The following is a 14,813-nucleotide window of genomic DNA, read 5'->3' as shown; positions in this document are numbered from 1 at the left end:
TTATTTTCTTTTTTATTTTATTATACTTTAAGTTCTTATCTTACCATTTCATCCAAAGCCTCAGGCGGGAGTTTTCAAAGGGCTTCAGACATCTTGTTAATTTTTTGCCCAGGAGCTTTTTCAGAAATGAGTAAACCAGGACAAAGATCACCAAGCAGGTGATGACAAACAAGGCCAGTGCCCTCTGGAAATTCAAGATGCAAGCTGCCAGGAAATAGGCAACATAGGCTAAAAAGAGAAGACGCAGAGTAATGATCAGCAAGGCAGTGCTTCCAATGGGCAAATGGAACTCCAGTCATGAATGCCTGGGACTTAAAGCAAGAAAAACCCTCCAGAGACCTTGCCACCCAGCCTTACTGTCAGACGGAGCTGCACTTCTTGAGGCCAGGATAGATGTCTAACTGTCCTCTTCTTCAGGATTCCCAAGGACAGTCTGACTTAGTGCAAAGACTGCATATTTTCACCGATCCCTAATGAAATCTCATTCTCTTCTATTTTATCTAATATCCTCTCTCTGTCCCTTGGAGTAGATTGGATCAGTGTTCACCATTAGACTCTTCAAAAGTCAGTCATCTCCCCTTGAAACTTTATTACCCCAGTCACTTTAACCTTGCCTCTGGAACAAACCATGTAAACAAGGCTACCACTAGAAAGTGCAGCCATGTGGACCTCATCCCATGGCTCTCTTACTCATCCCAAAATATAATTTTTGCTCTCACCATCGCAGCTGCCTCTTATTTTGACATCAAAGCCCCATACATGTTTTAAACAGAGCTTTGCTGTCTTTTAAGAATATTTTACATCATCGATCTTACTAGTAAACCAGCAAATAAGGAAGGTATAATACAGGCTTCTGTCATAAAGGCTGTAAGAATCATGCACTCCACCAAATCAAGCCACTAAAAAACGGATAAGCCCACATTCTCTGAAATAATTTTAAATCTATCAAATAGTACACTTTTGAAAAACAGTTTATTCTCAGATTTTACTTGTTCCTATAAGTGCAATTCAATACATTATGGTTCACCTACAAGTAGTTAAGATCGATACATCAAATAGCTTTTTAGATCAGTTTTTAATAAAAATGCCTTCCACCTGGTAATCACCGTGACACAAGGCAAATTTCTAAAATAACTGTGTTTCTCACTTCCATGAATTCTCAGTATCTCACCCAAACACAACAGGCCCAACAGGATCTTCTTGAACAAGCTGGCGTGTGTTTTGCAGAAACTTCTTGCTTTGCTGAAAGGCCACTGTCTCCTCCTAATAAGAACCCAAAAGTTAAGATACAAGAATTACTCCATCCCATTTCTACTAATTCAACTCTCAGAATTCAGATTACCTAACACAAGGCAGAATTAACTCTTAGTCAATGAAGAATATTCTTCAGCCAGGAGGAAGTTAGGTCGTGTTCCACAATGCCAAAAAGGGCAAATCAAACCTTGCTGGTGGGCAGCAGGTCAGAATACCCTACTCAGCCTGAACTAGCAATATCCTTGGTAGTCTCCTACCATAGAAGTGGGCACTGCTTATGTCAGGGGTCTATGACTTTCCCATTCTGAAAGGACAGGGCATTGCTAAGCTTCCATATTCATAAGAGGGCCTATTCTTCTTAGAGGCAATTTGGCCATCCCTCCCTAAAAACCAAACAAACTTACGGCCTCGAACATTCAGCCAGATGTGCATTGACAGACAGGAAGGAAAATGCCACCAACCTCAAGAATCGCTCTGGATGGGCAGGCCTGAGAGAAGAGGCCCAGCAAGTAGGGATATTCAAGTTTGATTTAACAAACATGTATATGGTGCTTTCTCTATGCTGAGCTCTTTCTGAGAACTTAGCAAATACTAACTCATTGACTCCTCCTAAGACCCCTGGAGCTGTTACTATTAGCATTCCCATTTTACAGATGTGGAAACTGAAAAACAGAGAAGTTAAATAACTTTCCCAAAGTCACAGAGGCTGTAAGGAACAGACACAGAATATACACTCTGGCTTCAGCATCTAAGCTCTTAACCATCATTCTATGCCACGTCTTCCCTAGATCCCAGGCTTGCCTGTCTTCGCCACTCCTAAGTATGCTCAGCGTGCTGCAGCCATCTGAGCCAAAAGTTCTAATTTCCAAAATCTTGGAAGCTCCAAAGAAGGTGATCCGAGTAAGAAGGTCCCAAGCTGGCAGTCATGCTGAGGCAGGGCAGCTTAGCCAGGGTTAGGACCAGCCATTAACTCCTAATGCCCCGGGCCTTTGGCCCATAGAGTTCCATGGCTACCCCTCCCATCTAACACACTCCCAGTTTCTAGTCTTCCTTTTCATTCCTGCCCCCATCACCTCCTGCCCCTGCTGCAGGGAGCCCAACCCTATGTTAGCTGAGCAGAGTGTGTACTATCAGATACAGGTAAGCTGAGAAAGGAGAAAACAATGCTTATCACCATCTGAATGGATCAACTCAAGATGATTCTTTAGGATCTCAAGAACTCTGCTTTGCTTTGCTTTTCTTCTCTTTAAGAGACAAAGTCTCACTCTGTTGCCCAGGCTGGAGAGAAGTGGCATGGTGTGATCATGGCTCACGGCAACCTTGAACTACCAGGCTCAAGTGATTCTCCTGCCTCAGCCTCCCGAGTAGCTGGGACTACAGGTGTGCACCACCACACCCAGCTAATTTTCTTTTTTTAAATTTTTGTAAAGGTGAGGTCTTGCTATGTTCCCCAGGCTGGTCTCAAATTCCTGGGCTCAAGTGATCCTCCCTCATTTTTCCATGCTTAATAGAGAAAGTAGTGAGTAAAAGGGGCAGCATACCTGAGGAGCATCATTATCTTTGGAACATCATTTGCAAAGTATATCAAGGAATGAATTTAATTTCAATCCTGGCCTTCCCATGTGTGCCAGATATCTTTGGTGTGCTCCTCCAGCGCCACTCTCCACCCCAGTCTGTGCCCTGGGAATTGAACTCATATAAACTACATCAATGTACTCCCATGTCCTCTGGCTTATCAAGTTGGGTTCTGCTACTGGGACCTCCACAGAAGATCAGAGTGTATGAAAAGACTGAGGTCAGTGTGTTGAGGAGGCCTTTTTAATCTGACTTTCCTGCCAGGTGCTCTTACATCTTATTCTTTCAGGCCTAGGAATAGACACTGCTCACTGCTTCAAGACTTTTGGTTCTTGCACTATCCTTTCTTATGGTGTCACCACACCTCATACATATCTTTGTAATGGTCTCTTTGTAAATAAATTCTCCTATAATTATCTTAAGTATGCCATCTGTTTCCTGGTGGGACCTAAACTGATGTACTAGATAAAGCTGGTTTAAAATTATATGCAGTCGAATGCCAGTTGAGCAAGCCTCCTGCAAAATAAGAGGCAGGCATGGACTAGTCCAAGAGTAGATATAAATCGCATGCCTAGAAAAGATTTCTTCCATCACCTCCTGACCACAACTCACCATTTCCTGGGAACTAAAATTCAGGAGTACTGCAGGAAATCAATTAAGAACACTCATTTCTGCAAAACCCATTAACAACCTATTCCTAGAATATCAGATTGGAACTGAGCCTCGGGTTTAAAAAATAAAAATAAAAAATAAGTTGCGTGTGGTGGCTCATGCCTGTAATCCCAGCACTTTGGGAGGTCAAGGCAGGAGTGGGGGGATCACTTGAGGTCAGGAGTTCAAGACCAGCCTGGCCAACATGGCAAAAACTTGTCTCTACTAAAAATACAAGAATTAGCCAGGCGTGGTGGTGGGCACCTGTAATCCCAGCTACTAAGGAGGGTGAGGCAGGATAATTGTTTGAACCCAGGAGGTGGAGGTTGTCTCTACTAAAAATATAGAAAAATGAACTGGGTGTGGTGGCATGAACTTGCAATCCCAGCTACTCAGGAGGCTGAGGCAGAAGAATTGCTTGAGCCCGGGAGACAGAGGTTGCAGTGAGCCAAGATCGCACCACTGCACTCCAGCCTGCCGACAGAGTGAGACTGTCTCAAAAGAACAACAACAACAAAAGAATAATGAAGGTCAGGCGTGGTGGCTCACACCTGTAATCCCAGCACTTTGAGAGGCCAAGGCGGGAAGATCACTTGAGGTCAGGAGTTTGAGACCAGCCTGGCCAACACTGTAAAACGCTGTCTCTACTAAAATACAAAAATTAGCTGAGTGTGGTGGTGCATGCCTGTAGTCCCAGCTACTCGGAAGACTGAGGCAAGAGAATCGCTTGAACCTGGGAGGCGAAGGTTACAATTAGTCGAGATGGCACCACTGCACTCCGGCCTGGGCGAAAGAGCAAGACTCTGTCTCAAAAAATAAAAATAAAATAATAATGAAAAGAAAGCAGATAATCAGTCTCCATTGAAGGATCAGATTAAAGATGTCCTGAGAAACCAAGAACGGGAGTAAAAGAGGATACAGACAGGAGTCTGGGTGTTTTTCCTGAGAATGGCTAGCCTATAATCAATCATTCAATCTCGCCCGTTCTTCTCCAAAAGTCTCTGGGATTTGACTTCTCTGATCTATCCCTAGTCACCCTGCCTTAGCCTAGGCCCTCTTCATCTCTTGCTTGAACAATGGTAAGAGCCTTTTAACTAGCTTCTGCCACCACTCTCCCTGCTGCAATCCCCTCATCACATTGCTGTCAGAATTGATTTCTAAGAAACAATATGGTTCCTTTTCCTCTCCTGCTTAAAAATCCCTTTGGCCGCTGGGTGCAGTGGCTCATGCCTATAGTTCCAGCACTTTGGGAGGCCGAGGCGGGCAGATTAGCTGAGGTCAGGAGTTCAAGACCAGCTTGGTCAACATGGCGAAACCCCATCTCTACTAAAAATACAAAAATTAGCCGGGCTTGGTGGCATGTGCCTGTAATCCCAGCTACCCAGGAGACTGAGGCAGGAGAATCGCTGGAACCTGGAGGCAGAGGCTACAGTAAGCTGAGATCGTACCACTGCACTCCAGCCTGGGTGACAGAGCAAAATAAAAATTAAAAAAAAGAAAAAAAATATCCCTTTGTCTCTTGAGTATAAAACCAGACCTGTTAGGACTTTACAGCGTGTCCCCAACTAAGACTTCCTGTCTCAGTCTTACTGCTTGCCTGTTTCCCATTATACAAGCCAGTGTTCTGCCAGTCCGAATATCCTACCCTTCACGGGACACGTAAGAACCATTCACACCCCACGCCTGGTATGCACTATTACCTTTCTCCATCTGACAAACTCCTATTCATCCTCCAAGATCCAACTAAATGTCAACTCCTAAGTAAAGCCTTCCTTGATTCCTTCCAGTCAGAATCAGTTGCTCACTTTCTTGTGGTCTTGTGGCATTTTACATCTTTGTTCTAGCACTTACCATATAGCATGATATTGTCATTTTTCTGTTTACCTGCCTTTCTTAGGTTGTGAGCATATCAGGGAAAGGTGCATTTCTGTTTTTATCTTTGTATTCTTGGTGCCTAACTTAGTACCTAGTACATACTATTATTGCCTTAGGTTGCTAAAAAGTGCCCGGCCCATAATAGATGTTCCATACGTGCTTGCTGGCCAGACATGGTGGCTCATGCCTGTAATCCCAGCACTTTGGGAGGCCAAGGCAGGTGGATCACGAGGTCAGGAGATCAAGACCATCCTGGATAACACGGTGAAACCCCATCTCTACTAAAAATACAAAAAATTCGCTGGGTGTGGTGGCAGGCACCTGTAGTCCCAGCTACTCGGGAGGCCAAGGCAGGAGAATGGCATGAGCCCGGGAGGCGGAGCTTGCAGTGAGTTGCGATCGCGCCACTGCACTCCAGCCTGGGTGACAGAGCGAGACTCCGTCTCAAAAAAAAAAAAAAAAAGCTTGCTGAATAAAGGGATAGGTAGATAGGTAGATAAATTCACAAAAATGATTTGCCTATATACTTGTGACAGATAGCTAGAAAGTATGAAATAATATCATTTACAGTGGTAGCAACATCATTCAGGGTATTAATTTTTTACTTCTTTTTAAAATTGACAAAAATTGGCTCAGTGCTGTGGCTCACACCTGTAATCCTAGCACTCTGGGAGGCCAAGGTGGGAGGATCACTTGAGCCCAGCAGTTTTGAGATACCCCATCTTTAAAAAAAAATGAAAATAAAATAAAATTGACAAAAATTGTATATGTTTATGGTATACCACATGATGCCTTAAAATATGTATACATTGTGGAATGGCTACATCAAGCTAATTAACACATGCATTACCTTACATACCAATTTTTTTAATGGCAAGTACTTAAAATGTACTCTTGTTTGTATTTCATCATTTATAAAATGTACTCCTACTTTTATACACTAAGAAAGAAAAACGCTGCCAATAAAGACTTGAACAGGCACTTCACAAAAGAGAATATTCAGTGGCCAGAAAAAGCTGAAAAAGTGCACAAGTTCCTTAGCCATTAGGGAAATACAAAGCAAAGCTACAATGTGATAATACTACACACATACAATGGAGATAATGAAAAAAGACACGCTCTCATAACACTGCCAGCAGAGTGAAATTTGGTACAAATATGTTTAGCATCTGTTAAAGATACATAAACCTATACATACCCTATAGCATGGCAATTCCACTCCAAGGTATATATCCAATAGAAAGGTGTATTTATCTTTACTAAAAGACATGCACAAAAATATTCATAGCTGTACCATAATAGCAAAAACACAGAAACTACTAAAATTCTGACCCACAGTAAAATGAGCAGATAAACTGTGATAGATTCTTACAATGAAATACTATACAGCAATTAAAAATGTACAAAGTACAATATATGCAATAATACGGAAGAATCTCCAAAACACAATGTGAAGCAAAAGAAGCCAAACAACAAGAGTATATATATGGTATATTTTCATTTGAAATATAAATTAGACTTCCCATATAAAATCCAAACACAGGCAACACTGTACCAGTTAAACTATGGCACGCAATCAGTCTCAAAAAAATTAATAAAAATAATAAAATAAAAATTGACAAAAAACATATATAACATATATATTTTTGAGATGGAGTCTCACTGTTGCCCAGGCTGGAGTGCAATGACATGATCTCGGCTCACTGCAACCTCCACCTCCCAGGTTAAGGAAACTCTCCTGCCTCAGCCTCCCAAGTAGCTGGGACAACAGGCGCCCACCACCATGCCCGCTTAATTTTTATATTTTTACATTTTTAGTGGAGACTGGATTTCACCATGTTGGCCAGGCTGGTCTCAAACTCCTGACCTCAAGTGATCCGCCTGCCTCGGTCTCCTAAAATGCTGGAATTACAGGCATAAGCCACCGTGCCCAGCCCCAAAGAATATTTTTTAAAGGTAAAACTGAGGCAAATATGTGACCCATCAAATTTTAATGTACATTGTAAACAATGACACAATTCTGAGTGTTAAATGCTCAAAACTGTGTCAATGGAACAAAAGATTTAAAAACAGATCCAAATTATCACATTAACTTAATAAGTCAAAGTAATATCAGAATAGAGAAAGAACTCACAATTTAATAACTATTGCTGGAAAAGTGGGTATCAGTGTGGAAAAGCATCAGCTTAGAGCTACATGTCAGATTACTCCCTACAAAGAATCCCAGATCATCAGAGTCAATCAAACAAAAGAATAAAAAGAAAAAGAAATAAATACTTAAAAATCAATACAGAAACAAAACAGAATTGAAAAACATATACATGAAAAAATTACAAATAAAGTCTATTATCTAGATTATATACATAACTTACTAAGATGTGTTTATTGAATTTTGAATGTTATGGAATTTTAAGTATAAACTATGGGTAAAGCATTGTTCCCAGTGTTACAGGAGACAAAAGGATGAAATAGACATTTATCTTGCCCTCAGTGTATTTACAGGCCAGTATAGGGGATATAATGTACATGTAAGTCTATAACAAAATGTCAAAAGCTTAAAGTGTTATAAGAGAGGTTCAGATAGAATGTTATGGAAGTTTGGAGGAAGAAGGGACCTCTTAGGACTGGGGCCAGCGAGACTGAGGTGAGGAGAGGCAGCATCAGGGAAAGTTGCATGGACATGATTGCTCTTGAGTTGAGCCTTAAAAGATGTGTTGTATTTGGGCTCAAAGACATAAAAGGAAGACAGTATGCTCAGAAGCAACGATGAAATGACATGCATGACATGGAGGCAGGAAATTGAGGATTACATATAAGGAACAGTTGATAGTTGACTTTCACTAGAACATAGGGTGGCATTAGAAAGGGAATTGCAAGAGTTAATGTTGGAAAGTCAAGTTGGATACAGATCTTGGTTGGGGGGCAGCGGTTGTGGGGAGAATTGAATACCAGGCTGTGGAGTTTGGATTTGTTCAGGAGCAACTGGGGAGCCACAGAGATTTGTGAATAAGGGAGTTCAGGCATACTTTAGGCAGTTTTGGTAGAAGATATATAGGACAGGTTGGCAGGAGGTGGGGAGAAATGGAAACAAGAAATCTATGTGGGTTCTATTTGAGTTGGTCAGGAGAAAGGAAATGAGGTTCAAAATCCAGAACTTAACTTTAGTTGATAAAGAAAAGTAGGCCAGCCACGGTGGTTCATGGTTCACACCTGTTATCCCAGCACTTTGGGAGGTCAAGGTGGGCAGATCACCTGAGGTCAGGAGTTCCAGACCAGCCTGGCCAACATGGTGAAACACCGTCTCTACTAAAAATACAAAAAAAGTTAGCTGGGTGTGGTAGAACGTACCTGTAATCCCAGCTATGCGGGAGGCTGAGACAGGAAAATCGCTTGAACCCAGGAGGTGGAGGTTGCAGTGATCACACCACTGCGCTCCAGCCTAGGTGGCAGAGTGAGACTCTATCTCCAAAAAAAAAAAAAAGAAAACGAAAAGAAAATCACACACAGAAATACAGAAAGTAAGGCAAATGGAGGAAAATGTGTAGCTTTACAAAAATTTAAAGAAATGCAAGTGAAGGTCAGCCACATGGCTCACACCTGTAGTCTCAGCACTTTGGGAGGCTGAGACAGGCAGATTGTTTGGGCCCAGGAATTCAAGACCAGCCTGGGTAACAAAGTAAGACATCATTTCTCAAAAAATAAGAATAAATGAAGTTAGGAGCCTTAAGGCATGATTTTATATCTATGTAATTTAAGTTAACATTGTTTATATCAGAAAATATAAAGTCGATGAGAATTGAAGGGAACTGGACACGTTATGTATCAAAAGCAGTTTAAGGTGCCAACAACAGTCTGGCAAAAAAAAAAAAAAAAAAAAACCAAGATATTTTCAGCTAAGTGCTAATATTACTCCTGTTTTACAGGGGGAACACTGAGGCTTAGAGAGGGTAAATAACTTGCCCAAAGTCTGGTAAGTGGTAGAGTCAGTGGTGCAGGGGAAGCTGGCCTGCGCTGGCTCGAGAGAGGTGATTGTCACATTTTCAGGAATTGTGCAAGCCATTACTAAAAATTAAAACTATATAAACATGTAATTAAATTACATTAAAGACAAAGGTAATAAATGCTAAAAACTCATAATTTTCTAATTATTTTACTACATTTTTCTGTTATGTGAGCTCATGAAGTTATTCATGACTGCTGTATGTGTATGGTGGAAATTTTGTATAATGATGTGCTCTGATACATCTCTTCCCAACTCCGTGTTCAATGATATCCCTTTGGTTACTTGAAATCAGCTATGTTGAGAGTTTTTACCTTACAGGCAAATGCTGTAAATGAAGTCTTAATTTATTATTTCATCTAGACTAAAGATTAGCAAGCTGTGGTCTGTGGGCCAAGTTCATCTCATCTTCTTTTTAAAAATTAAGTTTTATCAAAACACAACCATGCTGATTTGTTTAGTATCACCTGTGGCTGCTTTCCTATGAAAATGGTAGAGTTTAGTAATTGCAACAGAGACCACATCAACCACAAAACCCATAATATTTACTACCTTGTCTTTTACAGGAAAAGTTTGCCAACCCCTGATCTTACTCCTCATTAAGGTGAGCAAAAATATTAACCAATATTCATTGCAAAACTACACTCGGAGAGGTGGTTCTTTTTTCTTTTTTTTTTTTCAAGACAGGCTCTCACTCTCTCCCTTAGGCTGGAGTACAGTGGCACAATCATGGCTCACTGCAGCCTTAACCTCCTGGGCTCAAGTGATCCTCCCATCTCAGCCTCCTGGAGTAGCGGGGACTACAGGCATGCACCACCACACCCTGTAATTTTTAAAAATTTTTGTAGAGGCGGGTCTCACTATGTTGCTCAGGCTGGTCTTGAATTCCTGGGCTCAAGTGATCCTCTCACCTCAGCCTCCCAAAGTGCTGGGATTACAGGCATGAGCTACTAGCCTGGTGGAAAGTCAATTCTTAAACATTTACCAGCACACCACTGTTCAAATACAGACCCAAGCAGCGTGACTCACATGATTAATGACCACACTGCTAAGCAAAATATGAAATACCATGTAAGCATGAAAATCTTACAAAGAGTTTACTGTCAATTCAGTATATATAAAACATGATAATACAAAAAGTTTTAGAAATAAGCAAATTGTGAAGAAAACAATAATTGTAAGAAGTCACTGAGGTAGCTTTCAAAAATAAAAAGAAAAAAACAACAAAATAACCTTTTGTTTGGAAGCTGTTCTGAATCATCTCCATATATAGTCATGTGTTACTTAACAACAGGGATACATTCTGATAAATGCACCATTAGGCAATTTCATAATTATGCGAACATCTTAGAGTGTACTTATGCAAACCTAGATGGTATAGCTTATGACACATCCAGGCTATATGGTGGATCCTATTACTCTTAGGCTGCAAATCTGTTCAGCAGGTTTCTGTACTTAATACTGTAGGCAATTGTAGCACAATAGTAAGTATGTATCTAAACATATCTAAACATAGAAAAGGTACAGTAAAAATACAGTATTATAACTTTATGGGACCACCATTGTGTAATGATATACACCATTGTACACCATTGTATAATGCGGTCCATCATTGACTGAAACGTCGTTATGCGGCTCATGACCATATTCCCTTTAGAAGCTGTCCAATATCCTCCTCTCAGCTTTTAGTGTACGACTTCTGCACTCTTTTATAAATACCCACTCTTTTCCAGACCATGGAACATTGCTTCCTTCCATATTATCTATTTTACTCAAACAATTTTCTTTGACATTACTTCTGGGACCAGATCCATGAACAAATTCAAAGATTTTTCTCACTCCTCCTTCCTAGACCCCTGTTCACATAGCACTGTGAACACCCCCGTTCACATACCTTCTTCATTCTTGAGACTCCTCTTTGGACTTCTAAGACACTGTCCTTTTTTACTTTCTTTATTATCCTTATAATAGGTCCTTCTGTGTTTTCTCCCCAGGTTTCCCTTCCCCTCTACCAGTCCCAAATCTGAGTATTCCAGAAGAGTTACCTTTTTTTAATGTTACAGTAAATTAATTTCTAAAGGGATTAAAATGAGTATCTACATGTTATTGTGAAAATAAATGTATAACATAAAGCAGTCTGCAAAATAGTAAGTATACACTCAAAATCTGTTAGCCATTATTATTACCATTGTTGTTATTTTTGTTTTCAGTCCAACCAACACTGATACTGCTGAACTCGTATTGTTTTTGGCACAGGATTAAGTAACAATTAATTACATAAGGTACATATATATATGTATACATGCTAAGGTGCAGCGGTTGTGATAAGACCACAAGCTGCTCGAAGGGGTAGCCCTCCCGAGGCCCTTTCCTAACTGAACAAGATTCCAAAACACCAGTACCTCTGGTGAGTGGAAGGGCCCAGTCCATCCCCCAGGCTGTGTCCTTGTGTGTCAGTCCTGTTGCTTCCCTCAGGCTCTACTTCTTTTTCCTACAAGCACAGGAAGTGTTGGAATCAGTCACGGAGCCCTGCCAGGGACACCCTACAGGAGGCCATGCAGCCGTCCACAGCTCTGCAGAGAGAAACTAAACTGGTGAATTACCATGAGTTCCAGCCCCAGGTTCTCTGTGCCAGTTTCCACTGTGGACAGGGCAATGGACTGTCTTCCACTTGCTGTCTCCATCTCTTGTTCTCCTCAACTGAAAACCAAATTCGGGGCCAAGCCTGAAAGACTGGTCACTCTGTCCTGTGGGGATGGGGAGAATTTTTAGGACCAGTTACCCATGGAAAATGCAAAACTAAAAGTCTTTGAAGGCTTAGTTGATTTCTTTAAGAACTGAGAATTGAGAAGATTGGATGTGTAATTTTTATATAATACATGATGAAAAATAAAATCCTATTTCCTCTTGTGAATAGCTAAAGAAGGGGCAATAAGATAGGAGAAGAGAAATGAAAGGCAGTGGAATTGAAATGAATCAGTGGGCGGCCCAGGGCCCCAGGATCTGGGCTATAAAGGTTCCTACTTGGAACCTCAAAGGAAGAGTCATAGGATAACTACTCCTTTTAGCCTGGGGGAGGCCCCACTAAGCTTGCTGAGTAAGAAGGAAACGGGGAGCAAGGCAGTTGGGAAGACCCAGACCCTAAAGTACTGCTGAACAGACAAAGATTAACAAGCCTTCGAATTCCTGACTATAATGCAGCATAAGAATTATGTTTTATGCCCCAGAGAGAACTCCTTATCAATGAAAGTAATGAAACTTGCATTTAAAATAATTAGTATGAATGTTAATGATCCCAAGTAAAGTTTTTAAACAAAATAAGCAAACATTTGGGCCTCAGAATAAGCAAATTTAATACATGGACATTCACAATTAGAATATAAGTTCATTCTGAGATATTTCTTTACTTTGCAAAAAATTCCCTTCCCCATGGATTTGCTTTTAAAAATGTGATCTCTTCAAGCACATGAAGTATAATTTCATTAAACACACATAACCAACTTATAGTGTGTAAATTAGGGCCTTCCTGACGAGGCACAGAACTACCTGCATTTAGTTTAAATATGATCTCTTTAAAAATTTGGAAATTAGGCACCTGCCCTCCCCCAACACCTTTGCTTACCCCAGCTTGTGTAATTGATTCCCTCTGGCTCAGCAGTGAAGGACTGAAAGAAAAGCTAAGCTGCGAGGAAAGAGGGGCAGCTGGGCGGGGCATGGGGACTTTCCTGCCATTGGTTAGTTTTATGTCTTGGGCCCTCCTTCGCTGAGCCTGTCCTCACTGTGGAGGAGGACTGCACCTCTCAAGTTAAATATTGTATCTTTCTAAGACTGTTTTGCAGGCCTAAGACTTCTGCAGAGGTGGCGCCCGCCTGTAATCCCAGCACTTCAGGAGGCCGAGACGGGCGGATCGCTTGAGCCCAGGAGTTTGAGACCAGCCAGGGCAACATGGTGAAACCCCATCTCTACAACAAATACAAAAATTAGCTGGGCATGATGGCACACGCCTGTGGTCCCAGGTACTCGGGAGGTGGAGGTGGAAGGATCCCTTGAGCCTCTGGAGATGGAGTTTGCAGTGAGCTGTGATTGCGCCACTGCACTCCAGCCTGGGCGACAGAGTGAGACGCTGTCTGAAAACAAAACAAAACAAAAGAATTCTGCAAGAACTTACAACAGGCGCATCCCTGGGAGCATTATCCACCACGGGACTAGGCACTGGGTAGCCTGTAAAATAAAGTAAGAGCCGTCTCTGGACCCAGAAAATTTACCATCATTTTGTACTGGAAAGACATGCCCTAGAAAACAATAGAAAGCACCACTGTACATGATTCGATGCCAAATGAATGCTAGGAATTCTTTTATTAATCCATTCAACAAACATTTATTGAGTAACCACTATTAGCCAGCCACCGTTTTCCATGCTGAGGATACAAAAATGAGTGAGACAAGGTCTCTGCCATCAAAAAACGAACAGACCAGTGAGGAAAGACAGATGTGTCAAGAAAGGCTTTGCAGGCCAAGCGCGGTGGCTCACGCCTGTAATCCCAGCACACTGGGAGGCCAAGGCGGGTGGATCATTTGAGGTCAGGAGTTTGAGACCAGCCTGGCCAACATGGCGAAACTCCAGTTCTACTGAAAATACAAAAATGATCTGGGCATGGTGGTGCAGGCTTGTAATCTTAGCTACTCAGGAGGCTGAGGCAGGAGAATCATTTGAACCCAGGAGGCAGAGGTTGCAGTGAGCCATGATCATGCCACTGCACTCCAGCCTGGGTGAGCGAGACTCCATCTCCGTCTAAAAAAAAAGGCGGGGCGGGGTAGAGGGTAGAGGGAGAGAATGAGAGAAAGGCTTTGCAGAGCTGGTAACACTTATTCTGGCCTGGAAAGAAAGGAAGAAAGAAAGAACGCTTTCTATGACTCCCTCTAGCTAAAACTTAGGACCCCTCCCTGTACTCTGATTGTACCATGTTGTTGCTGAACCCTATAGAGCACGTACCATCTCCTGCTAGACCATGATCTCCTCAAGCACAAGCTCTCTGTCTTTTTTTTTCCTTAGACAAGGTCTTGCTCTGTCACCCAGACTAGAGTGCAACGGCACTATCATGGCTTATTGCAGCCTCTAACTTCTAGGCTCAGGTGATCCTCCCATCTCAGCCTCTGGAGTAGCTGGGACCACAGGCATGTACCACCACACCTGGCTAAGTCTTTTTTTAATTTCTGTGGGGATGCACATCTCAATATGTTGCCCACTCTGGTCTCAAACTGCTGGGCTCAAGTCATCCTCCTGCTTCCCAAGTACTGGGATTACTGATGTGAGCCACTGCTCCTGGCCAGGTTCTCTATCTTGTTCTTCACTGTATCCTCAGGCTCAAGGGCCACCACAATATTATTAGGCAATCAATAAATATTTGTTAAATATGTGAAAACAACATCACCACCACAGATTCTGCTTAGATTATTT

At 41.8% G+C, this 14,813-nt stretch overlaps 1 protein-coding gene and 1 long non-coding RNA gene across 2 annotated transcripts in view; one reads left to right on the top strand and one right to left on the bottom strand.

The window, feature by feature from the left end:
- Positions 1 to 13,026, bottom strand: part of SLC28A2 (solute carrier family 28 (concentrative nucleoside transporter), member 2) — a 25,464-nt gene extending 12,438 nt beyond the window's left edge. Inside the window, exons 1-5 of the mRNA XM_011928538.1 lie at positions 12,978 to 13,026; positions 11,959 to 12,055; positions 11,758 to 11,846; positions 1,172 to 1,263; positions 45 to 228 (exon numbers count right to left, since the gene is read on the bottom strand). Coding sequence (XP_011783928.1) covers positions 45 to 228; positions 1,172 to 1,263; positions 11,758 to 11,846; positions 11,959 to 12,039 — 446 coding nt within the window. The 5' untranslated portion in view covers positions 12,040 to 12,055; positions 12,978 to 13,026. The remainder of the gene's footprint in view (positions 1 to 44; positions 229 to 1,171; positions 1,264 to 11,757; positions 11,847 to 11,958; positions 12,056 to 12,977) is intronic.
- LOC105502164 lies at positions 9,280 to 13,688 on the top strand. Its single transcript, XR_001000291.1, has 4 exons — positions 9,280 to 9,325; positions 9,922 to 9,959; positions 11,350 to 11,417; positions 13,183 to 13,688. It is a non-coding gene; the product is annotated as an uncharacterized LOC105502164 (long non-coding RNA).
- The last annotated feature ends 1,125 nt before the right edge of the window (positions 13,689 to 14,813 follow it).

Source organism: Colobus angolensis, unplaced genomic scaffold, assembly GCF_000951035.1.
Source record: "Colobus angolensis palliatus isolate OR3802 unplaced genomic scaffold, Cang.pa_1.0 Scaffold78, whole genome shotgun sequence".
In the NCBI taxonomy this organism is placed as follows: Eukaryota; Metazoa; Chordata; class Mammalia; order Primates; family Cercopithecidae; genus Colobus; species Colobus angolensis.
The sequence above is the reverse complement of the archived record's forward strand: the minus strand, read 5'-3'. Positions and strand labels throughout refer to the sequence as shown.